This window comes from Polypterus senegalus, chromosome 10 (genome assembly GCF_016835505.1).
Source record: "Polypterus senegalus isolate Bchr_013 chromosome 10, ASM1683550v1, whole genome shotgun sequence".
NCBI lineage: Eukaryota > Metazoa > Chordata > Cladistia > Polypteriformes > Polypteridae > Polypterus > Polypterus senegalus.
This window is the reverse complement of record NC_053163.1, coordinates 117,389,241-117,404,622: the sequence shown is the minus strand read 5'-3', so window position 1 is coordinate 117,404,622 and position 15,382 is coordinate 117,389,241. Positions and strand designations below refer to the sequence as shown.

Below are 15,382 nucleotides of genomic sequence, written 5' to 3'. Positions count from 1 at the left end.
TTCTTCACTGCTTTATAAACGAACGCCATATAAAGCCATCACCTTGTCAATTGTGTAATGCGTTTTTTGAACAGGTTTGATGCATGGAAGTGATCACTCGTACTGCGTTCAGTAAGTTCACGTGAGCTACTCTCGTGTGATGTTGCGATGTCCACGGCTTAATTTAATGTTAAGTAAGACCTGGCACTTAACAGTTTCTGGCTGCACTCCAGCTGTAATATGACGAAGCTGCGCAAGGTCACTTTTGAGAATGCAAGTATAGTTGTCCAGGAGAAAAGCAATCTTGCCTGAAATCAATGGCATCATTTTGTAGGGTCTGTACCTGAGACTTATTACTTGTCATCGCGCAGCAGAGCCTTACTGGAAATTGGAGGCATCTGAATTGAAATGGGAGATCAGAGGGGATAAAGGGGCCGCGAGGAATACATTGAGTGTGGAGAAACTCTAGAGACAGGGTGTGTATTAACTTGTGGATTTTTCTGTGAGTATTTGGTGGCAGTGTGACGAAGTTGCTCCGGAAGACGGCGTTAGCTGTGGAGCTCAGCTCAGAGCGAAATGAGGTGAATGGGAGGGGAGTTGATGACATGACTCCCCACCCCGCCTTAACTGTCAATCCCCCACAAACAGTCTCTCGGAATTTGCATAAGCAGAGCCCTTCACCTGCAATTTTAACTTAGCTACAAAGTGATCAAAACTCTCGTTTATATCCTGCGTCCTCTGATTAAACTTGTATCCCGCATTACCGTGGGCATGACAAACACCAGCGGCAGCCTGTCTATGGCTAACTTAATTTAAACTTTAAGTTTAAACCGTGCTTTGTTTCCTAAGTAGCAGCACTCATGAATATGGTTGTAAATGTCAGTCGCTCGCTTCTAATTGTTTCGCTGCCTTCTCAATTATATAATGCATGTTTTCTTTAGCGCTTTTTGGAGCTCTTCCTGGTTTTCTGCGTACTATGTTGATAGTCAGTTCACGTGATTACTTGGGAGGCATGATGAGGTCACACGAAACTCCGCCCCCCACGGCCATCCAGCTCAACTCCATTACAGTAAATGGAGAAAAATAACTTCCAGTTATGACCATTACGCGTAGAATTTCGAAATGAAACCTGCCCAACTTTTGTAAGTAAGCTGTAAGGAATGAGCCTGCCAAATTTCAGCCTTCTACCCACACGGGAACTTGGCGAATTAGTGATGAGTCAGTGAGTCAGTCAGTCAGTGAGGGCTTTGCCTTTTATTAGTATAGATTAATAATAACGTAACATTAACCAATCTTTCCAACTCTCAGTCGCCTTGCAAAAAATATCTCTGCATACAGGCCACTAGTTCGCCCTCAGAAAGGGCATTTAGCACAGGCATCTTTAAAGCCAGAGGCAGTTATAAAAACTTTCTTTCTTGCACAGAATTTGTGAAATTGTGCTACCTGAATGCATGTTCTTGCCACACTTTATTTGTTTACAAAACATAGCTTAAAAAGAGAATATTGAAACATTATTATTTTGTTTTTTTAGGCAAACCTAGTAAAGTAGATAAAGCATCTACTCTTACATCACCTAATATTCAAACAACTGCCTTTCTTGTGTAAATGTTTAGATGTGTTTCTTCCATTAATGAGTATATTTTGGTTTATGCTTATGATGTAAAGTTGTAAGTTTGCAATTACATGTAAATAACTGAAGAGCAATATAAATGTGTGGCCTCTTTTATTAAGTAATAATAGATAGGAAAAAAATATTGTTGCATATCGTATATTGACTTTTGGTCCAAAAATATCGCAATCTGAATTTTGAGCCATATTGCCTAGCCCTACCACCACCTACAATTAAAGACAGAATCAAACCTGCCGGATTTAGTGAGAGCAAGTAACAGAGTGGTCTGACTGAGTGACTAGGCATACCTAACTACACTACTGGTAGTCACGGCAGTACACTGCAACTGGCCTCAGTTCTCTAAGATCACGTATCCCAAAAATAAACATGACTTAAAACGTCCCATTAGACCGACTGCATATTGGCTGAGGTGGCTAAAACAATATTTTTGACATTTAAACAGCTATTTGGAATTGTAACTTTAATTCTGTTATAATGGCTTTATAATCAGAAATATGTTACTCTATGAAAGCACTGAAATGAAGGTTTACAAAGGCTTGATGAAGAAATGCAAGTCCCCTACAATATAAATTCTTCAATTTGTGAAACTGCAGACTCAGGTTGAGGAGGAAAATTTTACTTTTGCTCTAATGAACCAAAATTAACTTCAGTACCAGTCAAAACTTTTAGAACTCAGTCTTAACTTTTTATGGAAATGCACACAGTTTAATGTCTTAATGTTTCATAAAATCAAATCATAGAACAAATAAATAATGGCAAATAAAAAAGATAGAATCATTAAGTGTACAAAATTTTTGATTCATCAAAGTAGACTCTTTTAGCTGATATAACAGCTAAACAGTGGTAACCCTTTTGATTCAGAGTGCCAGTAAGTCAGCATTCTGCCTCCAGCAAAAGAACACCAGACCATCACATTTCCTCCTCCGTGTTTGACAGTTGGCATCACACACTGAGGAACCATCCTTTCAGCAACTTAACAGCATATAAACACTCCATGTGATGAACTGAAGATTTCAATTTTTGACTCATCGGTCCATAAGACTTGTTTCCAGTCTGCAGTAGTCTACAGCCAGCATTTGCTTTCTTACTGCCACTCTCCCTGTCAAACTTGCAGCACTAAGACTTGCTTTTTTCGAAAACTGATAAGCTGTGCCTGAAGCCGTTATGCTATGAGGCACCTACTATGCAAGCTGGTGACCCTCAGAAACTTGTCTTCTGATTGGGTTGTTACTTTTGGTTTGCCAGAATTCTTCCTATCAGAGCTTCTTCCACTTTCCAATTGCCTTTGGATTGTGTAGGACATCATATTCACCTATTTTTTTTTTTTGTTTGAGATTTATCTAAATGAAAGGCCTACACTTCGAAGGGTAATAATGCTCTGTCTCATTTAATTTAACTGCAATTTTCTTGCCATTAGAACTGGAATTTACAACTTTCTAGGGTGTAATATTGTCCAAGTAGTACTTCAGAGGGTGCTCTAACAGTCTGTTCCAACTCTTCTTTGAGGCATAGGGTTTTTAAGTAATCAACAGAGGTTGGGACACCTGTGCAAATTGCTTACTTCAACTTGCAAGACTTAATTTACTTTAATTGCTGCAGACCATCTGCAGGTTGCAACCTATTAGTTGTACCCTAAAGACCACCAATTTGTAATATTCTGACATTTCCTTTTTTCAATTTTGCCAACCTAAACTTTAAATATAAACCTCTGGCAGTTTACTTCTTACCTTTCACCATTTTAGGTCATTTATTGCATTTCAATTTAATTTTAAGAAAAACTGAGATCTAAAATGTTTGACATAAGGTGCGCATAAGGTAATTTAACTACAAAGATATTTACAGGACCTTTAAGGCAAATTACAGACACAATTCACATGTAACATATTCTCTCTTATTCTTCTTGTATTATATTTGTAATTTATAACTTTAATATATCTGTTTCAGTCAGTTTATAATTTGAGAACAGGAATGTGTGGAACCACTAGCACAACCAACACCTTTGAGCAGAGTCATCCACCACAAGGTCAACTGGCCTATCAAATGTGTGTAATGTCACATGTCCTGGAGGACCCAAGTAGAATTTCAACAAAAATAACTGCTCATCAGTAGATGACAAAACAACATACTGTAGAAAGAGTCATCAGAGATCAAGACATGTCCAAAGAGAGCATGCAACCATTTTGTATGGACATTGGCGAATGGAATTTATAAATCACACTGATAGCTAGATTGAAGAGTTACTCAGGACAACATCCACTCTCAACATTTCTAATTTTCAGTAAGGTTTTTCTCTAATATTATTTACATCAGACTTTGATATCAATTTTACTATCTATCATACCTTTTTCTATTACTTTAATAAATATCTTGCAGCTTCCACATGTCTGTTTTTATATCTAGAATGACTGAAGTAATAAAAAAATAAATATTAGGGCAACTGGTGTGGAAAGTTGCTACCTTCTTGCCCACAAAGTTTATCAAGGCTGAGAGGAGGCTGCACTTCAATAGAACTAGTGTGATAGAAATAAGACCCTGTTGGTTGCTAAGTGGTATATAACCAAAAGGTTTTTGAGCTTGTGTGTGCCTTGGGGACATCCATACATTTGTTGTTACTGTTAATAGCAAGTCCCTACATGGAACACTGAAAAGTGACAGGCTTGAGGCATCACGTTTACCTACTTAAGTAGAACAGATCCTATGTGGGGTATAACAGAGTGACTGGCAGACCTGTCTGTATTAAGTATGAGGGGATCCTATGTGGAAGACTACAGAGTGACTAGCAGTATGACATCAGTCATGTGTATTTGTGTGTGTGCTAATCTTTAGGTATGGGAGCAAACCAACCAAGTAATAAACGTTGTAAATCTCACAAATCCCTCGACAATACAGCAAGTTAACTTGCCTCATATTTGTCCTAATATAAACTAAATTTGAAAAATACACTAGTAGGTATGTGCAATATGTTTAGTCTATGATAACATCTTAATTATCATTTTAAAGATGTATAAGCTGACATTATCAAGTATGCCATCCACTTTGCAAAAAAAAAAAAATTAAAAATAAAAACACACACACCTTGCAAATCCATGTATTCACTGTGTCACGTGGTCTCATCTCACAGGCCAGATATGATTCTCAAACAAGAATATAGGTCTAGGGACGTATGTAAATCATATTTTCATAAACAAAAGCAGTTAAGCAACATTAGAAGCTTGCTCTCTGTCACATCAGATTAATAAGAGCACCATTGCCCTTTACAGTTCAAAATTACTGCCCCTACTTTGAGAGCTGTCATCATGGGGCATTGGATTGGTTTAGAAATGTGCCACTCAGTAAGCTGTTTAATTGTTCCTACCACTCATGGACATCTCCAGACCTATGTTATAGTTTGGAGCACGGCAACTATATGCAGCTTAGTAGGACAGACTATTGTGTGTATTAAATGCTTTATTTTTTTTTTTTCTCCCTTGTGCATTATTTGACAGAACTTGAACTTTGCATTTGGTGACTTGTAGTACAATGTTAGACTTCTGGTTTTTTTTTTATATGCTGCAAAGTTCACCTTAAAGCAGAGTAGCTGAATGTTTATGCTGTGTTAGTAGTTCACATATGAATTAAAAAAAATTTATTGGATTCATATCTTGTTTACATTAAGGGGAAGTGTCTGTTGCTGTCATTATAATAGTTTTTGTTGATATTTGTGTAAATTTTTACCAGTAATCCTGTAGGCCACTATTCACAAATGCACTGTTTGATCTTAATACCTGAACTGATGACTCTAATGTTTTTGCATTGCTTTAATGTTAGTTTTAAGTAACAAGACCCATTTACCTTAAATATATTTTCTCCATTTATATAATTAGTAAGCCACAGTAATATCCTATTAATAAGAGCAAGCTGGAGCTGGTACAATTTAAGACTTTTACAAACACATTTGTGAAGGATGTAAAATATTGTTTACTTATTGTTTGACAAAAATCTAAGAAAATAGAGAGAACTTTTTGTCAATATTGTACACCCTTTCACTCCAATTAAATGTTAGTTACTAACTGCAGAAAATGTTTCATAAAAAAAAAACTGTACATGTAAACTTATTTTCCAATACCCCTCCAAAGTGCAGTTACATATTGTAAGTAAATGCACAGGCCTATTACGCTGGGGCATCAAGCAGAAATTCAGAAGACCTTTTGCACTAATAAAAAAAAATAAAAAAATCTGGAAAACACTAATATATACATATACAGTATACACACACGTGTGTATATATTTTTTATATATATCATATTCACACACAGTGCAATACAGAAGTCAAATTATTTGGTGATAATAAGTATAAATGCATAGTTGGGTTTCATGAAACGTCCATCTGTTTAGTCAACTGTGACACTGAATAGCAAAATCACTTACTGCAGTGCATTGTCTCTTTAAGCAGGATTGCTTCATGCGCCCAGGTCCACCGAATTTCTTCATGTCTTTGCAGAAGTGGCACTCTCCACACTCAGTGCGCATACAGGCATCACATTTCCGGCAGCGAGTCCTGCGCCGCCTGGCCCCACCCAGTCCTTTACTCGATGACATCCCCACGGCCAGCTTCAGCTAATTCGGCTCCCACTGTTGAAAAAAGTATAATGAACATAAAGTAAAACACACTGTATGAACTGTGAAGACATCCAATGAATATGAATTTTTAATTATATATTTTATGAAATAAAACTTCAATAATCTTTTGCATGGAGCACATTTATCAAATGTACAATGAATCAGATTCAGAAAATATTCATTATTTAAGCCATCTGATTAGAATTGCTCAGGAGAAGTCTTCTGCAATCAAGGAATTAGAAAAAGAAAAATTGACATTCAGATAACAATGTTCCAATAAAACTGTGTTAAATGTTCCAATAAAATTTGTGTTAAATCTGTAAGAGGAATAAAAACCTCTAGAATCTTAACTTTTAAAATCATCATCTAAATGGACATAGTATTTGATTTTTAAAAAATCTGCAAAAAAACCTCTACTGTAAATAGTTTAAAATTATCTCAGATTCTTAAGTCTGTTGAAAATTATATGTACATGACACATACAGGCATACAAAATTTCCAGTTAATGATAGAAGTCGTCAAAAGGTAAAAGTATAAATTGTTTTCTCTTTAACTAATGGCGTTCAGAGGTTTCTGTGGTAACAACATTTTTGCTACATTATAGCTGTAAAACCTTGGTCTGGTTATGAAAATAAATGCATGTGCTGCTTACACACTTTATGATCCTATAAACATAGGACTGAAAACAGCTGCATAGCACACCTTATTGGTGTATGATTTTGAAAATGCTACTTTCAGTATATATCTAAATTACACCAAGAACAAGGAATCCCACCACCACATGCAATTACAAGCACATCATACTAAAATAAATGAAAGGATGACTACATACACATAACCTCACCAGCAGATGTAAAACAAGTATGAGTGACTTGCAGTAACTATAATAAAATAAGCTCTATAAATAAAAAATTATAAAAGCAACATTTAAGTTATATTAATAAAGGAGGTGCGGTCAACCATTAGTTAATTGCTTCAAGTGCAGGAAATTGCATTATATTTTTAGATGTAAAATCTTTTTATATTATTCAACAACAAAAGCCAGATAAGTTAACATGTCTATCTAGCACTGATTTCAGCTAGTTTTGTTTATATTTACCAAATCTTCACCAGTACCCAAAGAAGCCTGAAGATGGCACAACTTCATTCCTGTTAACATTTGGGCAAAGAGACCTTTACAAAATATTGGGACATATTCTTTTTAATGTACTGTATATATTTTGCTGCTAGGAGATGTTATGTGGAAACAGCTTTACCTTCGATTCACATAGTGAGGACACCACCCATTTGCATCTATCAGTCAAAATAAATAATGATTATTCTGTTACATCATTTAATAATCGTATTAAATAAAAGAACAGCTTAAAAATAACCTGAATAAAAATATGTAAAATAAAAATGTGTTTAAGCGCCATATAAAATACCAGCCACGTTACCTGTCAAAGACAGGTAATAGAATTAATAAATGAGATTTGACACCTCATGCCCCATGTGTACCATAAATCACCTTTCCTGTTTATTCTTGTGTATCTGAACCTCTCTTGTACCTGGTGCTACAGTACCTCTCTCAATTGTTTTCCCATAAAGCCTGCTTCTCAGACTATGTCATTACAAGGCTCCTGGCTTGTCTCGTATCCATTTTTATACTTCCTGCTTTCGGCAACTCTCAGTGTGTCTATTACACCTTTACTCCTCATCATGTGTCCCACACTTGCACTTCCTCTTTGGATTTTATAATCAAAGCCAAATTAACCAAGCATAGCAAAACCAAACTGACCAATCAGACTGTTCTGAGGATCAAGAGATACACACAGATCTTAGTGTTTTATTATATAGTAGTTTCACATATTTTTCAAGAATAAATTATAGTGCTTGATCCTCATAGCTCTAGAGCTCATAGTTTGATTTCCAACCAGGTACGACTCAAGTGGAATCTGAACAGTCTACACATATCTGTATTAGTTTTCCATTTACATCCCAAAAATTTCCCTTTTAAATTAACTGCCAACTCTCAACCAGGCCGTTCACACAGAGTGCAGAGTTGTACATGAAAATGTACCTTGTGATGGAAGAGTCTCATGTCCTGGCATGAATCCAGTACTGCTAGGAAAAGTATCAGTTTCTGAGGCCCCAGAATTGGATGAGTGTAATAGAAATGTGATATGTGAATATCAATATTTACAGACGTTATTAATATGGTAGATAATCTTCTTATATAATACGCTACCGTGGTTGTCCATTTGTCTGTCAAGGATTTTAAATCACCTGTCGCTCGCAAACCGTTTGACCTATTGCCCTGACATTTGGTACACATACACTATGTGACATCTACTATCCGCTTTCAGGGTGATGATTGACCGTCAAGGTAATTCCTCATTTTATTTTTATTTTGTTGTAGAATCAGCTCCCGGCAGTGGCCAGAAAAAAGATGCCGACAAAAGAAGAGAAGAAGCAGGCCGCTAGGGTGGAGAAAAGCTGCTCAGGAAGCAGCAAGCACATCAACCTCTGAGCAAATGAATGCTAAACATACAGAGAAAAGAGTATGAAAACTATGAATGTTCAAGTCAAGTGTATTGACTACACGTTATTGTGCAGTGCACTGTTACTGGTGTGTTATAATTAGGCAATACAACATGTAGATGGACTGATGTACAAATTCATGTTTCTCAACAGTCAATTCCAGGCCCAGAATAGTTTGATATAACCAAAACAGGATTCAATTTTTCACTTTTATCAGAAAGTGTGATTAAAAATAAACTTGCCATTATTAATTACAATCTGCCTTAAATTATTTTTACTGAATCTGCCACTTTGTGTGCTTGACGAAGACCTAGGCCAATTAAGCTAATAGTAGTACAGATCAAAATGGGCTAGACTTATTAATGATAATCACTTCTTCAGTCTATACTTAATCAGCAACACAAAGCCCTGTGCAATTATTAAATATAAAATATATGCAAGAGACAAAGATTTTAACACACCAACATCATGTATTTTATAAATGCAGCAAAAAAATGTACAGTTTTTCAGAACGAGAGAAGCCATGGCAGTAACTGTAAAGAAAAATTATCTAAAGAACACTGCAGGTAGATTAGGATGACATAAACCTGGGAAGAGCTCCTGCTTCAACAATGTGAAGCAAACATACACAATGAAGCAGGTGGCAAGTGCATAGTCAGCACCGTATTAAAGACATGTAGTTAAACTTTCAATTAACAACTAAAAAAAAAAATGGATGGTACCAATTGATTCTTAATTAATATTTCAAAATATCCCTAATATGGTCAGAAGGGCAACATTACTAAAAAACATATATAAATATTCTTTAAAGAGAGAATATTTATATTTTGATGTAGAAATACATCAGCAGTACTGTGCAAAAGTCTTCAGTAATAAAATTGTTTTTGAAGTTAGCAGTCTGGGAGGTAAGTGTTTACTTACTTGTGAATGATTATTATACAATATTAGAATCCAAATAAACATTGATATAACTAAAAATAATTTATTCTATTAGAACTAATTAAAATCTTGTGAGATGGTTAAATGCATTTGCTTCTCATGTTTCCTCAAGACACCCCTGCCATTCCATGGATTTAAATAAATGTCATTTGCAACAAACTTTCTTCAAATTAATGAAGAGAGGATTAGCTAAACTTGGTGTAACAGTTATGGAATTTAACAAATAAGTATACTGGTTTGTAACCACAAATGCTGAAGTGCCTGGAAATGAGTAAGCCAACATGCTTGAACAAACATATAGTAAACAACAGTTTAGTATCACCAAAGCTACAGTCAAGCAAGCAATAGCATACCAAACCACATTTTCAAAATGTGGTGTTCAAGCCATCATAAAGAAACACTGACTATCTGGGAAAGCTGAAGACCAAAAAAAAAAAAGTGAAACGATTGATCAGCATCAAGCAGAGTTCATCTAGCACCTATGCACACACTTTAATGTGCTAGGAATTTTTAAAAGAAGTGGTCTTGTACATTTGGGCATGTTGCAGCTACAAAACGATTATTAATGAAATGCAGAAAATCAGAAGGGACTTTACTACACAAAAAAAAAACAAAGCATGGAGCAACAACCAGTGTTAAAAATTCTTATGGCGGAATGATTCTAAATAGAAAATGGTTTGTTCACAAAGACTCTAGTATGTCAAAAGTAGTGTTGTGAGAAGCATTCCAATGCCTGTCTGGAGTCTTCCATGAAGCACAATGACAGCTTTATCATGGTCTGGGGTTGCATTTAAACCAGAGTAGGGGGATCTTATCACAAACAATGGGAAAAACTCTTCAACTAGAGTGCAACATTTGACAACATTGATCACCATATTCTTATAAATCACCTTAGTAAGTGAGTGGGCCTCTCTGGCAAAGTCTTAAATTGGTTTCAGTCTTACTTAACAGATAGAAAATCCTTTGTTAGTTGTGGTGGTTATAGTTTGGAGACCCATAATATTTATATGGTGTACCACGAGGATCTATTCTGGGTCCGCTCCTCTGTTTGATCTACATACTTCCATTATCTCAAGGCACAAAGTAAGCTAATACAGCTATGCAGATGGCACACTGGTGTATTTATCAATAGCGTCTGATGACCCTGACAATCTTGGTTCTTTGATCCTGTGTCCTACTTGTATTTCCGAATGGATAAGCAGTAACTTTCTCAAACTAAATAAGGAGAAAACAGAAATCTTAGTTATTGGCAAAAAATGGACATAGTGAGGGTATTAAAAATAAACTTGATCCCTTAGTATAAAGTCAAGTCTGAGGTAAAGAATTTAGGGATGACTGCTGACTCTGACCTAAATTTTAAATCACATACTAGACAGATTATTAGGACTGCATTTTTTCACTTAAAGAATATAGCTAAATTTAAATTCATTAATGCTTTTGTTTTTATTTGACTAGATTACTGTAATGCACTCTCCTTACAGGACTACCCGTTTACAGTTAGTGGAGAATGCAGCAGCAAGAATCTTAACCAGAAAAAGAAATAAAGAAGGACATTGAATTATCATTTTCCTCTGGGTTCTGCAAGTCTGTACTAATCTGCACTATTCTCTGTTGTTTTATCCAGTTCTTCTATGGTGGTGGATTTGCGCCACCTTCACCTGATCAAGGTACCATGCTGCCCCCTGCATTTATGGATTGAATAGCGGGTGTCCCAGATGTTCACATGACCATCATCATCAAATTTTTCCACGAGAAGCATGTAAACCATGAGAATTGCTTTAGACCATCTATGTTAGGTTGTATTGCCCAGTGGACGCTGGGCGGTCTTTTGGCCTTGGAAACCCTGCAGATTTTGTTTTCTCTCCAGGCTAAATGGAGTATTTTTTTTTGTTTGTTTTTTTCTGTCCTCCTAGTCATCCGCCCTTAACTTTTCTTTGTTACATACTGTATAGTATTATTGCCTAATCTTGTCTGTTTATGTTTTATATTATCTTCCTTTTTATTTAACCTTGTAAAGAACTTTGAACTACAGGGTGAGCATTTACAGGAATAACCATGACAATATGGTTCTTGTGGACATCAGCCCAAGTCTTCCCAGTATTTCGAGGGTTTTTTTCCCCGACATCCCTTCTGGTGCTGCCACCTGCTGCCGCTCAAGAAATCGCAACAACGTGGCGGTCGTTCCAAGACGAAGGGATGGGTGACACAAGTATTTTCACAATTGAGGAGCGCTTGGTGGCCACTGTGTGGGTTCATGAGCGGCCTGTTACTGGGAAATCGATCAAAAATGTCATGGATGACTTTGTTGTGCGTATTGGGAAGGCATCGCCAACAAAGAGGACGTTGTTGCAGTGGGAGAAGAAGGCTTTTGCAACAGGCAGCGTCCGAGATGAGCCGTGAAGTGGAAGACCATCCACAAGGCACGAAACATGTGCAGATGTGGCAGAGCCTGTCCAATGATCCCCAATGAAATCCACTCAAACGTGCTGCTGAGTTGGGAATAGCGGAATCGAGAATGCGAAAACACATCAAACAGGACTTGCAAATAAAATGTTGGTGTCCATTGCACGTTAACGAGTTATAAGATGCAGACTTGGCCAGATGTCAGGAAGCTTGTGATCTGATGCTGCACCAATTTCCAAAAAATGCTGAGAAGGAAAAGGTTATGTTCTCTGATGAGTGCGCGATTTATCGCAGCTCCCGCAATCGAAACGTGTTTTTTCTGGGGAAAAGAAAATCCACATTTCTTTGAAGAAATTGAGCATAACCCACCACACGTGATGATCTGAAACATGCGGTTCACGCAGCGTTCCAGAAAGTCACCCCGCATATGTTGCAGAACATGAGCAGGAGGACCTGGCGGCGCAGTCGGCTGTGCAGAGATCATGGAGGGACCCATACAGATGTTTTGGATTCCTAAGAGGTAACCTTTAGCTTTCAAAATCCTTCAAAAGATAGGGGTATACGGACTTTGTGCACACCCTGTACATTGCTTGTATGAAAATGTGCTATACAAATAAATGTTGTAGTTGTAATGACTGGTGAGAAATATGTAAATATTTTCATTCATCATGCTGCTACTTCAGGAAAATGACATACTGGAAAGTTCAGTAACAACTTCAAAATGCTCAACACAAAAATAATATCTACTTGGAGCAGAAGTCTGATGATGGAACATAAATGAATAGAAAATGTGTATGAATTAATCAAGCAGGCCATGAAAGAATAACAAACAAAACAGGAACAAAATAACTAATCCCAGGAATTAAATTCTGTTTTAACTCAATGGATGAAATAAAATTAAAACTCACAGTAAGAGACCAAATTCAGAATTTTAAATGTTTCAGGAATAGCTTCATTATGGAAACATTGCAGCAATGTTTGAATTGTATTGTTTGGTACAGACATTTACACTGGGCAACACAAAAGGGGAGATATTAGAAACAAGCGGTGGGCCTGCAGTTGGTGGGAATCAGGAGGGACATTACTTAGGTACTGTGGTTGGTTGCAAATAAAAGTTAAAACTATACAAGCTATAAGGAGCCTTGAAGAGTCATCTTGAATAATTATGACAAACATTATGACTTAGATGAAACAACAGATATAAAGTTCACTAGTCATGTACACTGGTAAAAGGTTGCAATGTTGTTTTGACCTTTAGGAGACAAACATTGGTGTAAAAGTGCTTCCTCATACTAGTAAGGCTACTGTAAAAGCACAGCTTTAAAGACAAGTGGGTAGAGTTTTGCTGTCAAGATATTAGACCATTCCACATGACTGCAAGAAATGCTTTGACAGACAAATATAGAGTCAGCCATAGTTGGGTTGTAACTTAAAGTGCGCTACCATTTTGTATTGCCATCTCTCAGAAATGTAAGGTGATCACAGATATGAAGAGGCCAGATCTAGTCAGAGAAATTCTGATATTAATATGGGAATATTCAAAAACATGAGGACTGAAGATTACAATAAGGTAAATTACATGGCAATTACTTTCTACTACACCACAGCAGAATAAAAGCAGAGTGCTTACCAGAGTTACGGTATATTCCACCACCGAAAAAGCAAAACCTGGTAGTAAATAATAAAATATGGAAAGAATCGCAGTAACACCTTGCATCTGTGCTTAGATTTTATGATCTAGTTATGCATAAACATGTTTGGGTGACTGATCAAGGTTCACACATTACTGCTGTACTTCTAGTATGTTGTTGCTGGGACTGACAGGTCAATGTATTTAACACTTTGCTCAAGCATCCTTTGCTCTTGTCAAACTTAAGGATTTTGTCCAAGAAATTGAAAACACATACTAGAGAAATCATATGAAGCAAATGTATGTATGGTATCTGACAAAAATTGTTAGGCAAATGTCAGACGTGATTTAATACTTAATTCCTCATCTTGCAGTCAATGGAAGAACGTATACACTAAGCTTTGGGAAAAGCTTGACAGCTGCAGAAACAGCCAAAAAAAAATCATCAACATATTTCTCAATGTCATACAATTCCTGCTGGAATTTCTTCACCCATTTTTAGAGTGTCGGGGGTAGCTGTAGACAATCAGTAATCTACCCTCCACCAAGCTTTATAGTGACACAAGAGGATTAAATGCAAAGATGTGGATAAAACCAGCTTTTCAAGATGATATCCATGATAGATGTGTGGATTTGTTATACTGAAAAGAAAATGTCAACAGTTTACAAGTTTGTCATATTAATAATGCCTAAATTCTGAAGCACTATACATCCTAATCTTATACTGAGATGGATGATGCCCATCATTAGACAGCCTGCTTCACAGGAGATGGTGAGCCATCCAGTAAAAAAGCTGTCAAGAACAGAATCACTGTAGGAAGAGATCTGGAGAATTAGCTAACTTGAATAAAAGTACTACTAAACCTGTACATAAATTGCAATCACAACACAGATGATGACAGGCATGTGTTTGTAATGCTGGAAAAGTCATATTAATAATTTTCCTGGAATTGTGCCAATGTTTTCAGCATTCTTAAAAGTAGCAGCAGCAGCAAAATGAAAGTTTGTGCTACAAGTCTTTGGCTTAAGGTAGGGGATACGAGGACAAGCTCTAAAACCTTCAGTTCAAGTGAATGAAATTCTCTTATTTCACAACCTGCTGATGAAAAGCATCGTGACTAAATTACTCTAGATTACATGTCATACGGAGAACAAAACAAGTGTTTTACTGAATACAGCCAAGTTCAATTGTGTGAGCAGAGGGGCTGTTCGCACACTGGCCTAGAGGATACTGACCTCCTCTAAAAAAAAATGCTGAAAGACTACCTTTACATTGCTCCCTTCCTTGCAGCTGCTTTGTTCGGCAGTGCTTCACATACTTAAAAGCCTGAACAGCCATATTGATTTTTGATTGTTTGCTTTTCTCTCTCTGTCTCTCTCTCTCTGACATTCTCTGCTCCTGACGCGCACTCCTTTGAAGAGGAAGATATGTTTGTATTCTTTTAATTGTGAGAGGGAACAGTCATCTTTGTCTCGTCTGTCTTGTCATGGAGCACAGTTTAAACTTTTGACTAAAGGGTGTTATTTCATGTCTAGAGGGCTTTAATAATGTTAAAAACATATTTAGAAGGTCGTAAACAGGTTTTCTATGCTCTAACTGCGAAAATATTCAATTTATAAATAAAGAATCCTACTTCGCGGAAATTAATTTAATTTATCATGGTAAAGTCTGGAACGGATTA

At 36.6% G+C, this 15,382-nt stretch overlaps 1 protein-coding gene across 1 annotated transcript in view; it reads right to left on the bottom strand.

The window, feature by feature from the left end:
- LOC120537463 (F-box/LRR-repeat protein 19-like) overlaps positions 1-15,382 on the bottom strand; it is a 94,773-nt gene that overhangs the window by 42,380 nt on the left and 37,011 nt on the right. Inside the window, 1 exon segment of the mRNA XM_039766413.1 lies at positions 6,017-6,220. Within this exon segment, the coding sequence (XP_039622347.1) occupies positions 6,017-6,187 (171 nt within the window). The 5' untranslated portion in view covers positions 6,188-6,220.